At 45.3% G+C, this 18986-nt stretch overlaps 1 protein-coding gene across 1 annotated transcript; it reads right to left on the bottom strand.

Annotated features, from left to right (window-relative positions):
• Positions 1–1595: 1595 nt before the first annotated feature.
• On the bottom strand, positions 1596–17810 carry DRGX (dorsal root ganglia homeobox). The gene is made up of 6 exons (XM_057371018.1): positions 17777–17810; positions 15100–15197; positions 14694–14795; positions 11895–12067; positions 11490–11602; positions 1596–1861 (listed from the first exon to the last, which is right to left on the bottom strand). The coding sequence occupies exons 1-6, from the start codon at positions 17808–17810 to the stop codon at positions 1596–1598; spliced, it is 786 nt and encodes a 261-aa protein (XP_057227001.1).
• Positions 17811–18986: the final 1176 nt, after the last annotated feature.

Raw genomic sequence — 18986 nt, 5'->3', positions numbered from 1 at the left:
TTGGTGGAAGAAAAGGGTTGTTGCTGTTGCTGAACTAAGCCATAGCCTGCAGCCAGAGAAGCCACCTCCACCCACAGCCCAGCAGAGCAGCTCCTGAAGCTGGAGCACACAAGCAGATCACAGATATTGTGTGCTCCTCTCCCTGCATTAGGACAGTAAAGGATCCCCAATAGAAACACACTGTGTGGCAGAAGTAAAGCAAACTTAYTCCATTTGCTGAATGTGGGCCCTGTCTGACTTTTCTTTGTTGTCCCCGTGTACAAGCATGTACTCAGCACATTTCAAGAGGTCCTCAGCACAGTGTGCAGGATCAGAMGTGGCAGGAATCCTTCCACTAGCCTCCACGTTACTTGGTCAAAGTCTCAGAGAAGTGGTTTCAACCTGTTGTCCAGGGACACCTGTGGACAAGCCTGAGGAGTCTGCAAATGGCACCTCAAAAAGGCGAGTCCATGTCCCTACGTTTAAAWCTGCATGTGCAGTTCCTATGGAAAAAATGTGAGGCACCCCAGGTTAAAATGACTGCTCTTCAGATCTTCATCTGCTTTGCTTTGGAGAGGTTTGGGTGAGAGATAGGACTACATTTGCTAAGGCATCMATTTCTCCTTTGTACTGTTCCCAAACTATAATAATTACTATCTTTTAGTATCTAGATTCATTACAAGCTTTCAGTAAATGGAATAGTCTGAATTTGGATGGCATAAAGGAATATCCTTCCAAGCTTCATTTCCTCTTTATTAAACACAAAGCATGGAAAAACATATTTACAGTCTTGCAATGAAGAATTATTTTGTCTTCCAGTCTTTTCCAAGACAGGGATGTCAAAGTGCCCCCAGCTTTGAGCAGATCTAGAGACAATTACACTCTCCAATTAATACCATCATTACTGTTTGAAGCTGTGAATGCCACTCTGAAGTCATGTGTCTTTCACGCCTAACCCAGGGGATGGCAAGAGTAATACACCAAYGTTCACACAGAAGCTAGTGCAAGCATTTTCGTCACAAGAAAACTGATCTCAGCGATTTCCCAGTCATCTGTTCCGTGGGAAGTTTCACTTGAGAAAAGCAGACAGAAGGAAAAAACTATGAAGAATTTTGTTCTGCTTTCTATTTCTCTTACACCTGGATTGCCTGGGATAGGTTTGGTTGAAGTCAAATGCCTTCAGAAAACAGCAGGCCAAATTGAGATATACCTGGATATTCCTTCACCTCTGGTGTGAGCAGTGGAGTAACTGGTGCCTGGGTGCCTCTCTTGCTGCAGAACTCAACATCTGGAAGCGATGTGCTGCTTCCAGACATCTGTTTCACTCAGGATGGGAAGTCGAGATGTGCAGGAGCAAGCCAGGATCCTGGGCCTTTCAGTGTCCCTGGGATGTGGGGGGCGGATAAAAACAGTTTCACGAACGTTTCCAAACACAGATAGTGCTGATAAATCAGGGAAATGAACCTACAGGGACACAAGAAAAGCGAGGGTGCRTGAAAGGCAGCCAAAGAGGCCACTCGGCTGTGCCATGTCCCCGGTGTCCCCRAGATGTCCCACCGGGCCCGGCCTCAGCGCAGTTCACCCCAGAGCAGCGCGGGGCCAGCACCGCTCCGSTCTCATACGCTCTTGTCCCCTTCCATGTGCTCCTTGGCTGGAGAGGGCTGCTTGTCCGGGCTGCCCTCGGGGCCGGCTGTGGCGGGAGGAGCGGGGCTGCTGCTGGCGGCAGGCAGCAGGTTGGCCGACTGCAGCACGGCCTCCGAGTGCTCGCGCGCCTTCATGCGCAGCGCCGCCACGCTGGCCGTGCGGTTGCTTTGGCAGCCGTAGGTGGGCAGGAAGGACAGGCCCATGGGGTCCGGAACGCAGCACGAGCACAGTGGGCTCCCTGCGGAGGAACGGGAGAAGGAACCGTCACTGCTGGGGAAGGACATGGGCACTGCCTGACTGTTCCCTCCACCGTCAGTCTGAACATGGGGYTGACCTTTAGCAGGCACAATGACCTTTAGTGAGTACACAGGTGTTCTCTGAATCACGGCTAAAAACCCATATCCTGYTCTTGCTGATCTTTCTGTGAGAAGGATCTTACACTGTGAGTCATCCAGGGTGACAGTGAGAGAGGGAAGTAGAGACAGAAGTGAGCAGTGAAGCTCAGATCACTCAGGAGATTCCTCATAAGCCAGGCTCAGCTCATTCCCTCCTCTCTTAYCAAGCTGCTGTTCTGTGGCTGCCATCAGCCCCTCCACCTGCACACTGAACTTGATTAATGTGGGCAGCAGCATTTGGTGGGCGAGTGTAGGGCTTCTGTCACTTAYCTTTGCCTGAAAGATTACAGCAGGGAAAAAGGTGAAAATATTCCTTTTGTTGTGATGAACTTCTCCTATCTCACTGTGAGATGGACAGGCTTTTCCTTGACCAGGCTCTTGCCAGCTACTGGCACCATGTCTACCTGCAAGAGTCTGTGCTGCCTTTACCCAGTCAGTGTCTCATTGCTGAAGGACGACCCCTCAAAGAGAACGGCTGCAGAAGTGAGCAAGGGAGCTGCTGTCATATGGCTAAAGAGTGCCATGAGGAGAGATGGGCCAGAGCATCTCTACCCTGTCAYTTCAGACACTGCAGGCTCTTCCTCTGGTTTCTCTTTGATAATGCTGGAGCTCGGGCCAGTTCCCAAACAAGCCCATCTGGAAGTGCAGGTTGATCACTGGCCAGAACATGCAGTCCATCCAAAAAACCACCGTGGTAGCCAGCTTAGATGCATCTATTGAATGATGGAGAATGTATCAGAGGAGTAGGATGGGGGCAGCCTGGGATGGCAGAGATACTTCTTTACAGAATTTACTCTCTGGTTAGAAAACCAGACACCATCAGTCACCATTTTTCCAGCGGTTTTAGAGGCCACATAAACTCCACATCCTCTTGTACTCCCTTTTTGCTGATATGCTACCCTTCAACAAGAAACAGCCCAGCCACACGCATCCTGACGCGATGCAGTGTCTTCCCCTGATCTTTCCAAGCCAAGGACTTGCTTTAATTTCTGCAGTTAATATTTGAGTTAAATGGCTCATGACTAAGTGATGGAACTAATAACCTGCAGACTTTTACGCTTCTGTTCTTGGTAGCAACGGGTCAGCACCCATCTGCTAGGAATGAAGGCAGCCAGTTGTTTGCTTTTAGGATGTTGGCAAGACTTCCCCACAACAATTGTCAGAGATTTGTGGTTGCATGTAAAATTCAGAAAAAAAGGACTCTTCGTATTTCAAAAATTGGCATCTACAAAGGACAAGTTATTAATATAAACAGAAAGAACCTTTTTCTCTTGTAATACTTCTCTGATAAAGCATATGATCAGCAGATCAACACTTCCATGTGTCCAGGCATTCAAGTACAAACAAGTTTCAGCACTGGACTAAAATTCTCCACTTGTTTTGGTTTTAGCTCAGTCTTGAATTCTGTGGCTCTTTTGAGCAGGTGCACAGAAGGGTTTATAATAAAATCCCCTCARTTACACAGCTTACAGTTTTTGCCACCACCAGCCACACTCATAAAGTAATTTTTTGCCCTATTGAATCCGCTTCAGCCACTTCAGGGGTTCTGGCCAACCTTTGTGTTACAAGAGGGAGGAGAGRCCCTTCAGAGTCCCTGCAGTTTGCAGCAGATCTTTTTCACTGCAGTCTGTGAAGCCTTGCTACCCTCAGGTTCTGCTCGGAGATGGAGCTGGGGGGCCCGTGGGTGYCTCAGCTGCCTTTGCACTGCTGCTGTCCAGCACAAACTGAGYGAGGCTTTCAAGCACAGCTCCCAGGCTGAGGGGAGGGCTGGCCCATGGTGCCTCATGCAGGACGGGGCACAGACATTGTGTACTCAGTGGGACGTGGGCAGAAGTGGAGAGCAGTCTCCCCCACCTTTTCAAAAAAGCAGGAATCAGCTCCRTCCCCTAAGAATAATTTTAATTCCGTTGTTAGAGGGATAAAATATTTATCAGTATTCAGTACCAGCCTAAGCTCTTTGCTTAATAATTAGCCCTGATATTACCTAGTGGCTCTGCAACCTGAGGGTGCAGTTACCTGTGGTGGAAGCTAAGATATCTCTAGCAATAATTCACCCATAAACCATTCCTTTCATTTTCACTGACGTTAAAACGCTTGCAAACAGCTCACACATGAAAAAAATGTAAAATAAAAAGCATCACTTGCTCCAGGATTCAGATGGAATAGAGGAGAACAGGATTCAGCCCTGTTCCTTTGTAATGTATGCTGTAAAGAAGGATTCAAGCTTACAATCTTCTGCATCTGCAAGGTAATAAGTCCAGGAATGCATCGGATTTTGCTGGCACAAAAGCCAAGACAAACAACGGGACACTGAGGAGCCCAAGGTCTCCCCCTGCCCCTCGGTCAGCCCATGACCTCCACAAAGTGTTGCTGACCAAAAAAGAGGCATCCACATACAGCAGACAGCAGTGGTTTTAAACATCTTATTGCAATAGCCCTGAGCTCACAATGGAGAAGGCAGGAATTGTTCCCACTTATTTTGAATCTTGAGAGAACTTCAGGCATCCAGCTCCCATACAATCAGTGAGGGCTAAGTTGTTGGCCTGRTATCTTGATCCAGCTCCCACCAACATCCGTGACAATCTGAGATTAGTTTAATGGGATTTGGATCAAATTGCTACAATATGGACAGAGTACTATTCGCTTTCTTTCAGGAACTTACTGCCTCCTGTACACAAAATTAAAATACACAATTAGATTTCCATTAACTTACAGCAAATTTTGCTGAATTGATCTGAACCTCCTTCTATTCCTATATGAGATCATACTTTAAATGCCCAGGCTGAACATAAATACTTAATGTAATAAATACAGTCTGAAATATTTGATCCACTTGGCAGTTTAATTGATCTACTACAGAGACTGACAGGAAAAATTAAATTAGTTTTGTCTTGTCTCTGCCAACATCACATTTAAATTGTAACAATATTTGATCTACAATTTTGRTTGTGGACCCTTTTGTGCAGTTTCATGGTTCAGTTCCAGGTGAGAAGAGAGGGATGGGAGCAGGGCGCATATTGATACATAAATATCAATATAAATTTTTAAATATGTATTTTGTGTTTGAGAGCTTAAAGAATTTAATAGGTAGTCTTTCCAAAAGGCAAACCCCACATTGCTTTCCTCTTTCACTATTAGTGCATATCAGCATTTTGATATGGACAGCTGAATGGCAACCTGACATGGAGAGATGAAGAGAAAAAAATCCCATTTAAAATCCTCATTTATCAGTGMACACTGTTTAGTTTTCAGAGAAAATACTATGCTTGATTTAAGTATTGTTATYTTCTCATTGTAGTCACATTGGTTTGCTTGAGCTCTAAATTCTTATAAATTCTGAACCCCTTTCATAAGGATTGGAAGGTCAACAATAATCTCAAGTTCACAGTGTTGAGTGCCAGTGGGAGCTGATTCAAAGGGAGCTCCCTCTTGTACTTCATACACGACACCAACATTCTGTCTGTTAAAGCCTAGGTCAAAAGCAAGAAACACAAAAATGGCTTTATCCAAATYCTGAGCTCTGAATCAGGAGGTTCAGAACAAGTAAGGCATGAACTTAATGTCTGAAAGGGAGATGCATAAGATGGTCCCAGTGTAATTTAGGGTATCAAGAGCTCTTCAGGGGTGACAGCAGAGTCCACATGTTATAACTGCACGTCTCCTTGGCTTGTGACCCCTGGATGTCCAGTGCAAATATGAAAGAGCTGATGATCTGGCTCAGTTGCTCTATCAGGAGCTTTTTTTTCTAAATAACTCAACCCTGGAACCGAAAATTTCATCCTCTTTTATTTGTGCCATTAGTATTCTCCAAAAGAAAAAATCAGAAGSAAAAAATCAGAAGCCAGGACTTGCCTGTAGGGGAGGAAGGCTGGCAACAAAGCCCACAAAAAAGCTGGGAGGACAGAACCAGTCCTTTGAATACTGTCAGCCCAGGAACATTATCAATAGGAACCTCTGCCCAGCCAAGATCCACTAAACTCATTAAGATCTATCCTGGAGGAACAGGACAGCACCCATTTCCTACCCATGGCTCTTAGGGCTCCAAGTACCTGCATATTTCCTAGTATTTGTGAAAAAGACCAAAAATCTCTTCCTGTGAGGTAGGGCAGTGCTGGCGTTGGGGACCTGTGATAAGGGAATCAAAATAATTTGCTCAAGGTGTGTGCATCTGCAGCAAGCTAAAGAAATGTTTTAGATTCTCTGAAGTCAAGAGTGGTATATAAACYAGGAAAAATGCCAAACAAACCCACTTAATATATTGGCTGTTACTTGAGAAAAGTCAGCAAGTCCATAATCAAGAATGACACTGAAAATAAAGGACCTGAAGAGTTTTATTCCCATTTGCCCAGTATTACGGTAAACAGTGGTGCTTCAATTCAGTAAACACCAGTTCAAGGGTGAGTTAGGTCCTTGAACACTCCTTTCACAGTGTTGGCAACGGGAATTGCCCAGTGGAACTGGGCAAATTCCCTTCATCTTTCCATAACAGAAATTGAAATGTAATGGATGGGCAGTTCTAGTTATGTTTTAGGTTTTTTTTTCCTGGATACTGCTATTAAGCCTCCCTAATACGAACAGCAACCACAGCAGCAACAAACCATAAAAAAGCCTAATCAGTGTTGCCCTGGAATGCCCATTTGGATGTGCCTAATGCAATCGTGCTTCTCTATCCGTGGTGTGGAGGTACCGTGAAAACCAACTGAGCTATAACTTGCACAGAGCAGAGCTGYGGGTGAATTATGAAAGTAATTCCCTGGCAAGTGTAATTATTTCTCTCCTCATACACTTCACTCATCATGGGGTCTGGGGAAATTTCAGYGGAACGTAAGAGACACACTCTTGGCCTCAGCCACCAGAATGGTAGAACACATCCGCTGAAAAACGGAGATTCTTGTTTACACCCATTAATAACATCTTCTGCATTAATGAATTGCATTCATGCTGTCATCCATTAAGAAGGTACTTTGAGGTCTCTCTCTGCACAGAACASTAGCTTCTCCTGATGACTCTATAGTTATACAGCCCATAAATAAAACAAGTATTTTCCCTTCATCTTTGAGGTCTGCAATTAAATCTCCTAAATGGACTGCAGATGCCTGGCTTACAGTAAGTGTTTCATCTTGAAAGATCATGGAACTGTCAAAGTCACCACTATGAAGTAGCATAGTTGTCAAATCACAACAATTTCAGAACGTAATGAACATCAGAAGTTTCATCTCTGTGAGTCAACCTTCYTCCTGAGTATGGCCAGTGATGAAGTACTAAAGCCCTGAAGTAGGAAATGCTGTACACCCCAGAAATTATGATCTGCTAGTTTTTRAAATGAGGAAGTATACTTCCTGAGAGAATAGCACATAGGGAGATGAYATGGTAGTTAACAGATGCTTGCTACTAAGGACAGTCTCCAATGTGCAAAACTTCAGAGTGACAGAAGACAGGAAAAGGTCTAGAATAGAGTGTATACCAGTTTTTACTGATAGGAAAGCTGTCCAGTGATAATATACTCTTCTCTGGAAAAGTCTGTATTCTGGATAAAAGTTTTGTTTGCATTGTATAGCCAGCCCATTTTCTTCACAGAACATCCTGCGGTGCCAATATCCTCCCTCGAGGGAAAAAAAAATTCGGATTCAGAGACAGCATAGTGCTTAGGGAAAATAGTTTCCTTCTCATTCGACAGAGCAGACCTGATCTTACGTTCCAACAATATCCCCATATCCTGGAAGTGGCACGTGTGTGGTCCAGAGGTCCACATGAGGCAAGCCTACAATACACTTCCCAGTCTTCCCAAAAGCAAAGTTACAGGCTCAGTCCCTGYCCCAGAATAGGCTGTCTTGAGATTTCCTGTCTCTTCCAGACCAAATTCACCATCAACTATTATATAATTATACTACAAATTAGATCCAAGAACCTTGTGCCCTAACCATTTAACATAGTTTTGGAAACCTGGGTCTGGAGCCAAGCAAAGTCAGAGAAGGAGCAAGAGAGACATTAGTTTTTTAACTAAAGATAGAGAACTCTCAGATGACAGAAAGAAAATGGTCCCTGAGAGCATAAAATAATTTTTAATTAGTTACATCACCATCATCAGTTGTTATTCACTGTATTGATTTTAATTGTCTCCTTCTAAAGCATCAGTCAAGTATTACTCACTGACACCAGTGAAGTGTTGGCTCACAAGYCCAACAAAGCACATCTTGTCTCCTCAAAAGAATAGGAAAACAGCCTACACTTCCCAGTAGGACCTGATGTGCTGCTCATYTGTCTGCAGGCAGCTCTTACAGCTCTACCGAAGAACAGATTCCCCTCACTGGCCAGGATTATTCTCCCAGTGATGGGAATACTTCTCTGTTTACAAGATCCACGTAGAGGAGCTGCATTTGGTTTGACACTTGAATAGAAGAAATCAGGGTCATGCATCCTTTTGTAGTGAAATAGCACTTTGATTCTGGAGCAACTATTTTGCTTTCAAAAGCACAAAGTTTCAGATCCTGGAAAGACCTCTTAACCATTTCATTCTTCAATGAAACTCACAAAATTTTGGAAAATCTTACCACTTGCTGSGTTTCCCCTTATCCTGCTGGATTTCCCCTTATCCAAGCAATCCAACACCAAAGCAGCTCACAACTTTATGCCTCATGCTGAGTTTTATGGGATTTGTGTGACATAAAGTCTTATGCCCCCAGGTTCACTGTGGCAGGGTCCTGGCATCATTTCTGCAGCAAAATACAACTAGATTTTCAAGGGAGAAGCTTAGGTCCTTTAATTAAGACATATATGGACACAGACTATTGTCCACGTGCACACAACTCCTGTCTCAAAGGGAAAGTCAAACCAACTAAACTGAGCATATGACTTAGACAGTTAAGGTTTTGTGAACACTGTGTCCCTCCCTGTCCTTTCCTTCCTCCCCACAACCATTATCTTTTCCTCCAGACCAACACACAAGCTTGGTTGTGCTCTTAAATACACGCATTCAGATGAACCATCATTCACCTGGAGTTTCCATACCAAAGGAAAGTAAAATKTGCATCAGGCCTGTGATACCTGTGGTCCATTCAGAAGCTCCAGAGATTGTCCTGGTCACCAGCTAACAGGACCAAAGCTCAGTGACTGCCGTGCACAGCTCTACCCCAGCCCAAGTGAACTGCTCTTGGAGACATGGGGAAAGAAACTTGTGGAGAGGAACCAAGGAAGAGGAGACAACACTCCATATACCACARGAAAGATGTTACAATTATCCTCTGTTTGTATATAACTAATTTGATTTCTCATAGAATGGTAAATCCTTCCCCCTTAACCCCAAAGCCAAAATCTTACATTACTGAGACCTAGCAGCAGATCTAGCAGCAGAAGAAAAAGAGCTCTCCTGAAAGCAGCAGCTCAGACTCCCAGTTCCCTGCACGGATAACACTAGACTGGCAGGCAGAGGCAGCTCCACAAAGCTCCTGGTAGGTGAATGTGCAAATCTGTGACTGGATTTTGTAACATCAAAATATACTGCTTTATCCCAGTCTCCTTGCATGTATCTGGAGATTTCTAGTGCCAGGCAGGAAATATCAAATACATTTCAGGAATGAACTGCACTGAAAACATTCACCAAGACAATATGCAGGCATCTGATAACTGACCATTCCTATACAAATTAGAAAAATTTAAAAAACACTATTTACATTTGGGACCAGTTTTTCAGGGACATTGTCTCTTAGTCATGGCTAAACAGTATCTACAAGAGATTCAGGAATACAACTCTTTCTGCCCTTACGCTGTAAAACTTCAATCAAGCAAAAAAGAGCAAATTATTAATTTCTCAATTTAGAAGCTAAATTGTAAAATCACAGAAAATAATCTTATTCAGAAATCTTACAAATAAACAAAGCTAAGAACAAATAAACAAAAACAACAACAAAAAAAAAACCAACCCAAAACAAACAAAGAAGCCAATCAACTAAAAATACCAATCCGGCATTGCAATTTTTAATTTTTTAAAATTAATTTTGCATGGCTTTTGTCTATTTGGGCAATTTTTTCTTAAATTTAGCTACACTTAAACATGAAAMAAGTGACAACAACATATTGATGCATTTAACTTTGAACATGCTTAAATGTAAATTTTAAGGAAAAARAAATCTTCTAGCTAAATTATTCACTGAATACTATTTCCACACTTTTCAACCYGTCTGGGACTACATTTACAAATGAACAATTTCTCTGCCTGAAAAACTTCAGCTGTAYCTGCTCCAGAGAGGCTGTTCCTGACTAATGGAAGAAGTCAAGATTCTCAGCCCCAAGGCTTCACAGGGCAGACATCAAGAGGACTCAGCACTCCAAACAGCTGCTGCCCACTTAGAGGTAACGATAAGCCTTTAAGTTTTAGGGTTCAGGTTACACCTGTGTGTCCTTTCTTGATTCAAAATTCCAGGTCCCACACCTATCAAAAGGACAGTAACTGTGTGGTGTGYCTGGCTTCAGCTGTTTTTGAAAGGCAGGAGAGAAGGGGGTGCAGGGAACAGGRCACTGGACTTAAAACTCTGTATTTCCAGACATTTGCTTCAGGAATATACCTTGGCAATGCTGATTTAACTGGAAACATTCCTAAGGAGCATGAGGTACTCCAGAGAACACAGTTAGATGTATTAGAGGACCTTTTTCTTCTGGTGGCAGGTCTCTAACTGGGAAACTTTTCTCASAAGTTATTGTACCACATCAGGACAAAATAAATGTGCCTCTTTGTGCTTGGCACTGCTGTGAGGCTTTGCATCCTATAAATCTATAAATTGAATTCATCCTGCTTACACCCTGAGTCTTATAAATTGTTGGACTAAGAACAGCTAATGGATCGGTTGGTGATTTATTTTTAAAAGATGCATACTGCTGCTTTTTGGAAACTGAAAGTATATAGACACGGGATGTACCCTTCCTGAAGCCTGGGTCACAGGTAATGAGGAATTACTTCGTATCCCCCCTGTCCCTAGGAACACTCTTTATCCAAGTTCTCCRAGGGGACCTACTGTCCAAGAAGAGAAAGGTTTGGATTGTGCAGAGATGCACTGCAAAGGAAACCACATGCAAAGAGCGGATGAGGCATCAGTAACAGCGCCAGATACTACATAATGCAAAAGGATGTATATAATTAATTTATTAGAATAAATTTAACTCTTAAAAAAAAAGCATGTGCAACAAAAACTCTAAAGGAGCAAGCCCTGCCTGTCTTACTCCTTGAGAGAAACCCTGACCTCACGGAAAGTAACTGAGTGAAATGAAAGGGTTTTGCAGCAAATGATGCCTTGAGATACAACAGGAGACTCACTTTGGTACATGCAGCATTGGTCAGTGCAATTACTGCTAATCTAAAGAGAAAGAGGGATCTGCCATTTCCCAAAGGTTCCCCCACAGTGGGCAGTGGGACCACACCACTTAGCTTGAAAAGGATGCTTTYTGAGCTTATCCCTGAAATTAAATAAAGTAATTTACCTTTTAGAGAGGCGACATGGGATAAAGCTTGTGCGTACGTGGCTGTGTTGAGAAGAGTCCCCGGCAGGCAGGAAGGGAAGAAAGGTCCTGTAGGACCCACTGCTCGGCTCAGGCTGATGGAGGAAACAAAACAACTTCCTTACAAAACCAGAGCCAGCTGATTCCATCTGTGCATGCACACAAACACACTGCTGTCTCAGCGTCCAASTAGAGGTGACAAAAATGGACACCAYTRTCCTCTCACAGCCACCAGCTTCTCAGCATAGCACAGCAAACAGTGAGCTGCACAAGAAACACCTAATTTTCTAAAGATGATAGCTGTAGGTCGAGGCATAGCAGCATGCAAATCTGTCTGAGGCATTCTTGCCCCACAGACAGGAGGCTGATATCGTTTATTACTCTTACCTCTGCTGCATCTCCAGACCCTCCTTTTTATTCCTGGTTTGATCTGCCGGAGAAGGGGAATTCAAATTCCTGGCAGGAGGTGCCACCTCAGCCATGGTTTCCTTAGAGCCCTCTTGGTCGGAAGCACCCCTCTCMGTTTTTCTCCATTTAGCTCTTCGATTTTGGAACCACACCTGGAGCAGAAGAGCAATCCTGGGTGAAAGCTGTGTTTAGCCCAACGTGAAGCAGGGAGACTGTAAATTGTTAGTCTAGTGAAATCAGTTATTTAGAAGCTTGGMTAAAACTTCCTTTCATTTTGTATCCCCGTTGCTATTCTAGTTGAGTCTTAGGATTATATTTCTGTCTGTAATATTTCTTGGTAAGGAAAGCAAGCCAGAAATGTCTAAAGGCATTCAAAAAGCTATTACAACAAAAAGTTTAAAAMCAATATTTTTGATGCTATTGTGCCGGTTAGCAAAGCATTTAATCACATGCAAGCCTTTATGCACACATTTAATTCTCACTGATTTCTACACTTTAACRCATCTAAAAGCCTTTTGGTAGGGATGATGTTAAAAACATATCTAAGCATTCTGACAAAAATGTGAATGTCTTTACATCAGCCGCTGCTGAAATCAGGTAAGTCAGAAATTAAAAGGTGTGTATCTGGCCATCTTATCCAGCCTATTTTCTGGAGAGGGCTGATACTGGCTGTCCTTCCTCTCATGTCCAGTCTGCATTCAGAGGACTCAAAAGCTGATAGATAATAATTCTGGAAGATCATTCTGCAGTTTAATAATGTGGTCATACAACTGCCCCTACCTCAGGCTGCAGCATGATCCAGAATAGAACTTTCCAAACCTTATTTTTTTCCCTGTGTGCAAAACAAATATTCATATTCTTGATTTTACCACCTGACTACTAGTCTAAAAACTTTTCTTTTGCATTAACCTTGAGGCTGATATGCTGAAAGCACCATGTTTGAGGTGGAAAATGTCAAGCCTGTCTTGAGGTCAGGAAATCCACATTTTAATACATGAATTCAAGTATAGGCGAGAGTGTTGTTATTATTATTCTGCTCCTTCTCCAATTCCATTTTAGTTAGCTGCCTTTTAATTGCATGTATCAGCAAACATTGAATAATGATTTTATCTATATTCTAAATTTAGAGCAGTTAAATGCAAAGCAAAATGCAGACACTTTCTTGTGTCTTAATTGAATGAAGGTCACAGCTATAACAATATTTAATTGAGCTATTTTTCATTATCATATTTTAATGACTTTGCACTGACAGTTCGCCTGCTTCTGAGGAAAGAGCATGATGAAGTCGTTTATTTCCCTATTTAGTTATTGTTTGACAACATCATCTTCGATTAAGACTCTGCTTTATAGCACATTAATCATATTTGAATGAGCAAGAGGTATAAATGTAAACATATCTCCCATCCTCTGTGTTTCCCCATGTCCCTGCATGAAAGCAGGCTAAACAAATGCTTGCATCTATTGTCTGTTTGCATAATAGCCAACAACAAGGCTAAACACCAGTCCTCAGCAATCTAATTGTCACCACCCCTATCTCACCCTTGCACCTTTCAGGAAGAAGTTATGATCTTCCACTTCTGAATGCTCAATAATTGTCCCATTTATCTCAATTTGCAGTTCAGTCTTTAGGCACCAATAGCCAAAATGGCATTTTTTATTATTTTTTTTTAAGCCAGTACCTACAATGCAGTGGTAAAAGGAGATTTTCATTTCCAAATAATAATCAGTTTAATTTGCCCGCATATGACCAATGATTCATGTTCAGATTTAATAATCAGGATCACATAATCTGATTATAGRAGAAATAATTTGTTTACAATCCCCAATTTACTGTGGTGAATTCCATTATCTCTCTTCAGCCATTGGGTTTTAAGAGATACTAACATGACCCTAGGGAACAAAAGGCAAGCTATTATATTTCCTACAATTAGATCTTTGCATAGTCTTAACCCCGAGCACGTAAAAAAAAAAAAAACCAAAAAAAACCCAGCATGCCGAAAAGCCCCATAAATAAAAATGAATGCATAACCGTGTTCAAAAAATGGTTTGCAACCCTGTGGTGGATGCCTCAAGAGTTACAGGGATCCATCTCTGACAACTGCAGGACTGCCGCTCTTAGCACAGCTTGTACACATACAAAATTAATCCCTGGACATGGAGAAACAAAAGTGGAAAAAAAAAAAAAAAAAAAGAAAAAAAAAGTGAGAAGGAAGAAAGGAATGGGTGGAAAAGTGTGGCTGTGGAGACAGTAATCATGGCCAATGGTATTCACTGGATCATATTAAAGGTGTGGGAATTGATCTGCAGGCTCTTTAGCTGCCCAAATTAAGTGTTTAGAGAGAAGGCAAAAGAGAGAAAAGTTGGAGAGGTGCAGAAGCTTTCTTCCTGGCAGCTGGGCTCCTGCAGTTKACTAACCCCACTGCTCGACAGTGGTCATAGCTGCTTTGGAGAATCACGTCTCAGCTCTTTTCTCTGCACCACGCCCCCCCTCCAAAAGCAAGGAAATGGATGTGCATTGATGTAATTTAGTACCTTGGAGACGCGGACAAATTAGTGTAGAACATTATCACTAGTTAATTATGAATGACCGATTAATCAACCTAATCTAATATTCCACATTATGTTGATGTTATTAAAGTGCATCATGAAAATGACAGATCGTCTTCATTTGCGTTCTTTGGCCAAATGTGCACTCTGCAGTCATGATGTCAAATAAAAAAAAAAAAAAAAGTTTGCCAGTTTGAATATCCGAGTTAAGTAATTCCCCAGGATGTTTACCTGCACCCTGGCCTCCGTGAGGTTGATTTTCAGAGCCAGCTCTTCCCGAGTGAACACATCGGGGTAGTGGGTTTGAGCAAAAACCGCTTCCAGGGCCTCGAGCTGATGGAGAGAAGGAGAGCAGGGATCCGTGAGGGATCCGTGAGGGATTCATGAGGGATCCGTGAGGGATTCATGAGGGATCAGTGAGGGATTCATGAGGGATCTGGCCGCTCCACGGGGGTCTCTGTCAGTCACGGATGAGGAAAGCGAGGCCGCCGAGGCAGCGGGGCAGGCAGGATGGGGCTGGCATGGCATGGGCATGCGGGAAGCAGGCTGGGAGCGGGCATGGGGGAGGCAGGCAGCCAGTGGGGTGCAGGAGAGCAGGGGGCAGCGGGCACAGGGACAGGGACACGCAGGCTCCTACCTGCTGCAAGGTGAAGGTGGTGCGGTTGCGGCGCTGCTTCCTCCGCAGGAAGCCATCGTCGAAGTCGCCGGCGGAGTGACCTCCGAAGGGAGCCGCGCCTGCGGGCCGAGAGCCGCGTTAGGGGCCGCTGTGCCCTGGGGACAGAGGAGCCGCTCGGGAGGGCAGGGCTGCCCCATCCCGCGGGGTTCCGCCGCCCGGAGCTCACCCCGGCCCGGGAAAGAGTATTTTTCGGTCTGTTTGTGGTTTTAAAGGACCAAGAGCCGAAGTTTTGACATGGGTGTGTGGACAGCAGCTCGCAAAGGCCCTGCCCATGTGCCGGGAGAGCCCCAGCCCGGAGCAGGAGGCAGCGGGGCCGCTGGAGGTTCCTCCCCGCGCACCCCGCAGAGCGGCCAGACCGGCCCCGTCTGCTCGCCCTGGCTCCTGGAGGAGAACGTGGGCACGGAACGGCCCAAGACCGGGGGTTAAGCCACGGTTGAACCTCCGAGACCCCGGAGCAGGGCCGGAGGAGGCCGCCCTGCCCTTCCCCGAAGGTTGGAGGGCCGGCTGGGGCACCGGGGGTTGTTCCCTGGCAGAGGTGGGGAGAGGGCAAATGGGCCACTGGGGTGCGAGCCCATGGAGCAGATCCTGGTCTTCGCGGCTCCCCCAGGCACACATCATCCGTGCCCGTGTTGAAGTGTGTCACTCCCTTTCTGTTCGCTGACAAAAAAAGGCTAAAAAAAAACCACAAATGAAACCAAACAGACTAAAAAAACCACACAAAATTTTAAACCAAAAAAAAAAAAATCAAAAACAAAAAAAAAAAAAAAAGAAAACAAACAAAACCAAAATAAACCCTCAAGGAACAGAAAAGTTCCCGAACCAGCAGAAGCTGAGTGTCCCCATGACCCCTGTCGCAGTCCTGCCCGTGGAGTGCTCTGGGGTACGARGGCTGGAGGTCGCTGCTCATCTTGCAGCATCATTTGGAAGACAAACACGGTTCCCAGTCCTCGCCTCACACAGACCTCACTCTATATGGGCCTGGGAGAGGTTCATCAGCGAATAAATTACTGTCCGGGTGACCTCCAGGGACCGATCTCTCCCGCACCGGGCCTCCCCGGCTGCCCAAACTCTGGCCGAAGAGAGCTTTTCTGATTCTGCTTTGTTTTGGTGGTGGGTGGCTAGGGGGGGTTTGGACGGAAGCGTACTTTTTTTTCCCACTTGCGATACTCTGGGCTGTTTTCACCCTTTAGCAGGACAGACCGCCCCTTCCCCCCGCCCCGCTGCTGCCCGCGGAGGGAGAGCAAGGGGCCGGCCCCGGACACCGCCGGGAGAGGCTGCAGCCCCAGGGGCCGCTTCCCATCTCGGGCCGCCAAACCCAGGCACCGGCCCCACGCTGCCACCGGAGAAACAAACACACGGCAAACAAACAAACAAACAAACAAACAAAAAACAAAAAAAAAAAACAAAAAAAAAAAAAACCCAGGAGCTGTTTCCGAAGCTGTCTGCCAAAACCTAACAAACAAAGCTGCCTCAGAGCTCGGCGGCACCGGCGGGGGGGACCCTCGCACTGTCCTGGGCAGTCCGGCTCCCCTGTCCCGCCCGGAGAAAACTTTRGGGAGCGAATTTTCCAGCCGGAATGCACAGACCGGCTTGCGTCCACTGACGAAGGCGTGCTTGAAGAGAGGGCTGACCCTTCCCCGGAGAAGGACGAAACCGCTGGACCACTCCTTCCTGCCAGCGCTGCCGCAGGGAAAGCCCCTTTCTCGCCGGGTGATGCCCGTGCAACGAGCGGGGTGGCCGGGCAAGGGCATTTTAGGGAGCRGGGTCGCTTTCCCCGCCGTGCAGCCGGGAAACGGGACAGCCTGCCTGGGACTGGTGTTGCGCGGCCGCGGGGATGCTCCGCGCACTGCGAGCACCGGCCGGAGAGAGCCGGAACAGAGCCCTGGGCATCTGCGGGGGTGACACGGGGAAATCCTGAAGGCTGCCAAATTATTTTTAAGGACACTAATAATAGCAATAATAACAATAATAATAGTAATAATAATAGTAATAATAATTAATAGTAATAATAATAGTAAAAATAATAATAAAAAGCCTTTGACCAACAACACAAAGCAAAACATCCTCCCAAATATTTGTTTCAGTCTTTTTTCATTTCTGTCGTGCCTCATTTTTCCCCATCCTCCCACAGAATGTTTGCAAAATAGCATTAAAGATTTATGCGGTCCCTTTGGCTGGAGGGAGGAGGCGTGACCACGTCCTGAAAGTGTCCCGATTACAGCCATGACACCAACATCTGTGCTGGGAGGGGAGAAAAGCATCTCTCTCGTAGCCTGAGGCTCAACTGCGGGATCGCTATCCACAGAGGGGAGGCAGGTGGCAAAATGACGGGGGTGGGGGTGTAAAACCAAGCCCTTTCCAGCAGGAATCAAATTAAAAAAAAAAAAAAAAAGTCATGCAATCCTTCTTTCTGTGACAAGAGGGGAAATCTAGGAGGGGGAGGGGGATAGGGCTGTTTTTTTTCTTAAGGAAAAGGATGATATTTAGTTGTCTCTGTAAATTTGCGTCTTATCCCAGCAGTGTCCGCACGCGACAGTCCGGTCACAGTTTCTCCCTCTGTCCCCAGCGCACCCCCCGCCACACAGACACCTCCAGGTTGAGCTCTCGTACTTACACGTCTCTGTGCGACAACACTCACCCTCTAGCTGCGGGGGGCAGTGGAAGTAGAACATGGCCCTGCGGCTGGGTGGGCGCCCGCTGCTCGCAGCTGCGAGCCCGACGGCGGCCGGGGCCGGGGCYGGGGCCAGCCCGCGGAGCTCCCGCGCACCCCCCGCACCCGCGGACCGGCACCGGCTCCCCCGTCGGGCACCGCCACGCACCGCCGAGGTGCCTCCTGCAGACCTGAAGACACAGAGGGAAAGAGCAGAATAGGTGAAGAGCCCGAAGAAAACACCTGGCTAGACTCATTGATAACACTAAAGCCYATCCCAGAGGATGCAGAGAAAGTAGTGTCTAACCCCGTGCAGTGAATTTAAAAAGCCAGCGGYAGAAAACTCCGTGGTAAGCGCACAGTAATCGGAAACAGCAAAACTTTGTTGTTTTTTTTCTTCTCCCCGGAACATCAGTGCCTCTCTTGTTCCTCTATCTATTTATCCTTCCATCCATCTCTATCAGTATCTTTCTGTCTATTATCTATTTATATAATTGTCTCAAATATTCCTTTACAGAGCTAATAGTTCATAAAGAAAAAAATGTTTGTAGGTGGGATTGAACTGCTTAAAAGAAAATCTAAATTATTCTGCCGAAATGAAACAGCAATAAAACCTAAAAGCTGTCTTCTTTCCAAAGCATCCAATACACTGGGAGCCAGTGTCCTCGGCAGGGGAAAAAAAAAAAAAAAAAGCTGTCTTCTTTCCAAAGCATCCAATACACTGGGAGCCAGTGTCCTCGGCAGGGGAAAAAAAGCCCAAACAACTATTCAAATTTATATGCAGCCATTCTAAAAACAAACAAACAAAAAAAATCCAGAAGGTACATGAATATAATAATCCATACCTAAACCAAACAGAAGTGAAAACCACCGGTAAGGTTTGGGGGTGTTTTGCTTTAGAATAAGGCGCTGTGAGTTGTTGGTTGCAGAGACAGAAGGGCTCTGTGGAGTTCTGGAAGTGGCCAGATGTCTTTATATCTGTCTACAGCGTGCTCTGCCTCTCAGCACTTGCCTTTATAATCTCACGCATAATTGGCCTTAATCTGATTATTTCCAGCGCTGTCTACAGTGAGTAACTTGGATAGGTCTATTGGGCCCTACAAATGGCCCACGTGGTGTGCAGAGCAGGGGGGGTGGAGAGGATGAAAAGAAAAAACCGTCATTTCTCAGCAAACGCCAGGAATGTGAACGGCAGCAA

Source organism: Malurus melanocephalus, unplaced genomic scaffold (genome assembly GCF_030028575.1).
Source record: "Malurus melanocephalus ecotype Western Australia unplaced genomic scaffold, MMel_1.1 scaffold_137, whole genome shotgun sequence".
Taxonomy (NCBI): Eukaryota; Metazoa; Chordata; class Aves; order Passeriformes; family Maluridae; genus Malurus; species Malurus melanocephalus.
The sequence above is the reverse complement of the archived record's forward strand: the minus strand, read 5'-3'. Positions and strand labels throughout refer to the sequence as shown.